This window comes from Acomys russatus, chromosome 26 (genome assembly GCF_903995435.1).
Source record: "Acomys russatus chromosome 26, mAcoRus1.1, whole genome shotgun sequence".
Lineage (NCBI taxonomy): Eukaryota > Metazoa > Chordata > Mammalia > Rodentia > Muridae > Acomys > Acomys russatus.
The window spans coordinates 9,909,976-9,915,975 of NC_067162.1; the positions used below are offsets into that span (position 1 = coordinate 9,909,976).

A 6,000-nucleotide genomic window follows, 5' to 3' on the forward strand; every position below is an offset into this window, starting at 1 on the left:
AGGAAGGGGCGGGGGCGGGGCATGCAAGGAACTCCCTGGGAGCGGAACATAGAATAGATTTTATGGGTGGGCTGGGGCTGGGTGGGGACAGGAGTGGGGGCATTGGGTGGGGAAAGATGGGGTAGAGGGAAAGAGTGAGGGGAGAGATGGCTGCAATTGGAACACATACATACATATACATACGATATATGATATACGATACACATAAATATATACGTATATAAATCCTCTTCTCAATAGCCAATTGATACTTACTTTGGAATAATGTTCTATTTCAGAAGTAAATAAATGATTTCTCACAGAGAGGACTCACATTGCCCATTTCAATAATTAGTGTCTGTGTTTCCTGAACTCCTTATTCATTTAACATTGTTAAAATTCAGAATTTTTAAACTGTCCAACGTTTTGGGGTGATCTGGCTTTTCTTACATTATTCATTTAACCCTCTAGTTTGTCTTTCTAATGACTCATTGGTGTCTCTCACAGTGTGCAAATGTGGTTATATTCTAATTCTTTACTGTAGTCTTTCCTCAGAGCATTCATCACAAAGTGTGTGTGTGTGTGTGTGTGTGTGTGTGTGTGTGTGTGTGTATGCGCGCGCATACACTTTTGCAAGAATCTCTCCCATTAGACCTGGAACTTTCTGATTCAAGTAGACTGGCTGGGGCTGATGAACTCCAGGGGTGCTTGTGTGTGTCTCTTCAGGACTGGGATTACAGGCACACACTACAGCACCAGCTTTTTAAATAAGACTAACCTCAGGTCCTTGTACCTTCGTACAGGGGCAAGCACACCACCAATGGAGCCATCTCCCCATCCCTTATGAAAGGTTTCTTCTGTTCCTTTTCTTTTTTTCTCTACATCACTTTGTTTTAAATGCCTTCGTTTGTTGTTTCTCCAGGGAATCTGGAGTCCTCAGAAGATTCCTAACCCAGATTATTTTGAAGATGACCACCCATTCCTTCTGACTTCTTTCAGTGCTCTGGGCTTAGAGCTTTGGTCCATGACTCCCAACATCTATTTTGATAATTTTATCATCTGTTCAGAAAAGCAGGTGGCAGATCACTGGGCTACAGATGGCTGGGAGCTGAAGATAATGGTGGCAAATGCTAATGAGGTATGAGTGACCACAGGCGAGCAATGTAACAATGGGCAGAGTCTCGGGACCCACTCCTGGCAGTGGGTCACACCCAGATGCAATAATTACTAATGCCCAGGAGACGGGCCTGAATACGTTTCATAGACAGAATATTTAGCTTTTCTGCAGACAGACTCTATGGTGAACTCTGCATGCAGATATCTGTCCTCATTTCATTAATTAAATTGTGATAGCTTTAATGAGATTCAAAGTCTAATTGTGGTTCGTGCACTAAGAAAGAATTCTTTGTGTTTCCATGGTGGCAGTGCAAGGCTAAGTCTTAACACAATCTATATGCAGCTCAAGGGTTTTCACCTAGAGGAATACCAAGAAACCTAAACTCAACATTTTTGTGTTTGTTTCCACTGCGGCTATTTGCTCAGGGCTAGCTGATTTTTGAGCCTTCTAGGATTATAGCTGCAGGGTCCTGCACGCAGCACTTTATGTGGGTGCCAGCAGCCAAGCTCATGTTATTAAGCCTGAGCATCAGGCACTTTAACCTGCTGAGCCATTCACTCATCCGCATTTGGTTTCTTTCTTTTTCTTTTTCTTCTTCTTCTTCTCCTCCTCCTTCTTCTTTATTTTTGTTTTGTTGTTTTGCTTTGTTTTATATTTTCAAGATAGGGTTTCTCTGTGTAACCTTGGCTGTCCTGGACTCACTCTGTAGACCAGGCTGGACTGAAACTCACAGAGATTCGTCTGCCCCTGCCCCTGCCTCTGCCTCCGGAGTGCTGGGATTAAAGGCGTGCACCACCACACCCGGCCCCATTTGGTTTCTTTAGATACTTGATTGCTACAGTCAAAATATGCTGTGACCCTAGATTTTACTTTAATAAAATAAAATTGATACACAAGGGGCCTCTTGTGAAATCGTTCTATAAAAGAAAAGAAGAACGCAATAATCCCTGAGTGATTTTACCCGGAAGTGGGTTTGTTGTTGTTGTTGTTGTTGTTTGGTTTTTTTGTTGTTGCTGTTTTTTCGAGACAGGGTTTCTCTGTGTAGCCTTGGCTGTCCTGGACTCTCTTGGTAGACCAGGCTGGCCTCGAACTCACAGTGATCCACCTGCCTCTGCCTCCCAAGTGCTGGGATTAAAGGCATGCACCACCACACCCAGTTTACCCGGGAGTTATTTAATTAACAGAGCATATTGTCACAGGTGTCTTTTTCAGTGTGTGTGTGGTGTGTGGTGTGTGTGTGTGTGTGGTGGTGTAAATGATGTACATAATCTGTATTTCCCAGTGACAGTTTGTGAACTCTGCGCTGACTTCTCCCACAGCCTGGTGTACTCAGACAGCTAATGATAGCCACAGAGGAACGCCCGTGGCTTTGGCTCGTGTACCTTGTGATGGTGGGGTTGCCCATAGCACTGGTCACTTCATTCTTTCGGCCGAGAAAAGTAAAGGTAAAGAAAGCACACCTTTTTCAACTTCGTTGTTCAGATTTGCTTGCATTCCCGAGTTGTATGAATCAGCCGTGTAATAACTTCCGTTTCCTGTGAGAGTGAGTTTCTTATGCACCTACCAGTTAGGGCAAATTTTTTTTAAAAATGGTATATAAATGCTATGATGGAGAGGACACACATTGTCTACTTCAGTAATTAGTATCTATGCACTAAAATAACATTTAAAATAAATAGTGCTTTGCTTTTAGTAAAAAACAGCTTTTGTTCAACTACCACAGAAAAAATATGAAGACATGCAGCCTAAAAAACCTGACATATGTAAACCGCAAACTAAGGCAGCTCTGGAACAAGGGGAAGAGGAGAAGGCCCCTGAGAAGCCAGATTTGGAAGAGGAGAAGAAGCCAAGTGCTGGCGACGTTGGTGACATGGGTGACGTCACCATCATGGAAAAGGGTAAGACTGTGTTGGGGACTTGTGACAGTGCCCTGGCCCACCAGCACTGACCGAGGACTGTCCGTCCTGCTCAGTGTCCAGCGGGCACTGGGACTGCCAAGAACACGTGACTTTTTGGCTGTGTGGCTTAGCAGTCCTCTGAGAGGGCCAGCCCTTTGAGGAGCCGCTCTGTCTACACTGCTAGTCCTTATGGCACAGCGTCTTCTGCTTCCGAGATGACAGATGAGCTGCTGTGTGCACAGTTGTGTGACCAGAGGGACAGTTCCTCACCCCCGATGGGGCACCCACAGCAGACCAGAAGGTTCCACCCAAGTCTAGCTTGGTGAACCTCTGGGTTCCTCACGGGTGCGTGGGTGACTGAAAGGCAGCATGCATGTGTGTGCATGTGTATGTCATGTAGCACACATGGAAGTTACAGGACAGCTTGCAAGACTAAGTTCTTTAAAAAGAGAGTGTGTGTGTGTGTGTGTGTGTGTGTGTGTGTGTGTGTGTGTCTAACTTCTTTAGCCTGTAAGTTCTCAGAGTCTTTGTAACTTATTAGTGCTTTATATCTGTCCATTGTAGAGAGCGTTCACAAATAACTAATTTGGGAGGACTTAAATAGCAAAAGGGCCTTATTTTAGAAGGCAGTTTTGCAGTTCAGAACTGTACCTCACTATGCACATGGAAATGTGTGAGGAAGGCAGAGGTGACATGTGCCACCTTCTGTTTCCTCAAATCTAACTTTTGATAAAGTTTTGACTTTATATAGCTCTCAGGACATGCTCTCTTTTTCATGTGTGATGGTTTATGTATATCCTCTTCCTCCTCCTCTTTCTCCTTCTCTCTCCTCTTTTCCTCCTCTGTTTCCTCTCCCTCCCTCCTCATAGCCTTCCTGTCTTCTCATAATGGCAGTGACAAAGTTGGAGACTTGGCTAACAGAATCCATAGGAGAGTCTGTAATGGAAGGGTGAATGGCAGCTCCTACAGACTCGACGATCACAGACAGCAAGCTGAAAAACACAAAGGTCACCCTAAGTGAAGGGCTGTCGCCAAGACATGATGGCCAGCCCGTTGAGGACTGTTTGGGTTTTGTGTATTATGTAATCATAATTTAGAAACTTACCCTTTGCTTCAAAAAGACTATTTATAAATGTAATGAGTATTTTCAGTTTTGAAGGGTAGAAATAGCTTATGTAATTTGGGGATGTAAATAGATCCCCCTTGATTGTTCTTAATACTCTTCTATAGCAAAATCCTAACTCGTGGAGTCTCTGCCTCTGATAAAATTTGTATTCTAGAAGAGGAAGTTGGTGAACCAGAAGAAAAGAGTGAAGAACAATGTGAAATCATAGAAGGGCAAGAGGAAGTGAACAAGTTGAATAAATCTGGATCAGAGGATGAGGTAGGCCCTCCTCATAGAACAAACTCTCCCCGTGCCCCACACACACACACAACCTTGACTACATGCCTTTAGGTTATCTTTAAACAAGTTTGTAGCAGTGATGTGGAGTCCCATTGACACCTGATGGAGGAGCACTTTGCCTGTGCCATACGCAGTGTGAAGGCAGACTGCGTTTGGTACCAAGAACACTGAGTACTTAAAATGCAATCCTCCTGCGGAACACACAGAGCTGCTGAAAGACTGTTGTCTCAAACCACCTTCTAGCCATTTTATTTAGTTGTGTTTTCTTTTGTTGTTGGTGCTGGTTTTGGTTTTGTGTGTGTGTGTGTGTGTGTGTGTGTGTGTGTGTGTTGGTTTTTTTGAGGGGTTCTCCCCCCCCCCCCTTTTGTTTGTTTGTTTGGTTGGTTTGGTTTGGTTTCAAGACAGGGCATGTCTTTGTATCTTTGGCTGTCCTGGACCCACTTTGTAGACCAGGCTGGCCTCAAACTGACAAGGATCCACCTGCCTCTACCTCCTGAGTGCTGGATTAAAAGTGTGCGCCCCACGCCAGGCTTGTTTTCTTGTGTATATTTGTCAATAAATTATTTTTGAATAGCATAATTTTGTGAAATATCTTGGTGTGCTGCATTAGTGTTCTGAATGACTTTAGCCACATAATGTCTCCGTGCCCGGGTTTTGTTCTTAAAGTTTGCTTTTAGGTACAAACACACTCCGAAAGGTAAAGAAAAGAAAGAAAACTGACAAGACATTACGTTTTCCCCTCCCTTCTAATTTTTCTGGAAGCTCTCTTTCCAGCAGTTTTGAACTAGTCTCTGTGAAACCGTCTCAGGACTCACCTCCCCGCCCCCGCCCCCGCCCCCATAGAGACTGTGTCTTTTAATCCCACCTGGGAAACTACAACTACTTCCTACAAGATTGAGACCACGTTTGGAGTCATGAAGAAGACGCTGCAGGGGTGGCTGTAGTGCTCTTTGTCACACGCTTATTTTGATAAGCAGGCTTTGTTTTGAAAATGCCAGGAGGCCAGTGTAAACAAATGAAACCTCAAGGCGGCTTTGTGGGAGCCTGTGTAACATGGCGGCGCTGGGTGGTAGAGCAGCCTGCTGCCACGGCTGACTAGGTGCAGGTCACGTGACAGGAAACATTCCCGCCATTCCTTGTGTTCCAGATGAAAGAAGCTGATGAGAGCACAGGATCCGGGGACGCACCAGTCAAGTCGTTACGCAAGCGGAGGGTGCGGAAGGACTGAAGGCATCAAGTACGGCCACTCCCCAGAGGGAGGGACAGCAGGGACAGCAAATCCACCTGCGCGAGCTCTTTCTAACTATCTAGCAATGTTACTCTTTCAAATACTTCTTTCTTTCTTTCTTTGTGGGGGGCGGGGAAAAGGAACTTTGAAGTTGACTGGTCTTTAAATTTAGAATAAAGGAAAAGTGGCACATTATATGCGACCCACGAGATTAACGTCCTTGCAGGTTACAGTTTTAACAGTTGGAAGAGAGTTTTGGTTTTATAGAGCAAAAATCACATGCTTGTGTTGTCGTTCACCCGCTATTGGAAAAAACCAGCTATGCAAGAAGATATGGGTTAGTTTACAGTAAGATGTGTATGTGTTCTGTTAT

General features: G+C 44.5%; 1 protein-coding gene across 1 annotated transcript in view; it reads left to right on the forward strand.

The window, feature by feature from the left end:
• Nucleotides 1-5,667, forward strand: part of Clgn (calmegin) — a 28,611-nt gene extending 22,944 nt beyond the window's left edge. Inside the window, exons 11-15 of the mRNA XM_051168514.1 lie at nt 902-1,117; nt 2,416-2,541; nt 2,820-2,994; nt 4,278-4,378; nt 5,547-5,667. Of these exons, the coding sequence (XP_051024471.1) occupies nt 902-1,117; nt 2,416-2,541; nt 2,820-2,994; nt 4,278-4,378; nt 5,547-5,627 (699 nt within the window). The 3' untranslated portion in view covers nt 5,628-5,667. The remainder of the gene's footprint in view (nt 1-901; nt 1,118-2,415; nt 2,542-2,819; nt 2,995-4,277; nt 4,379-5,546) is intronic.
• Nucleotides 5,668-6,000: the final 333 nt, after the last annotated feature.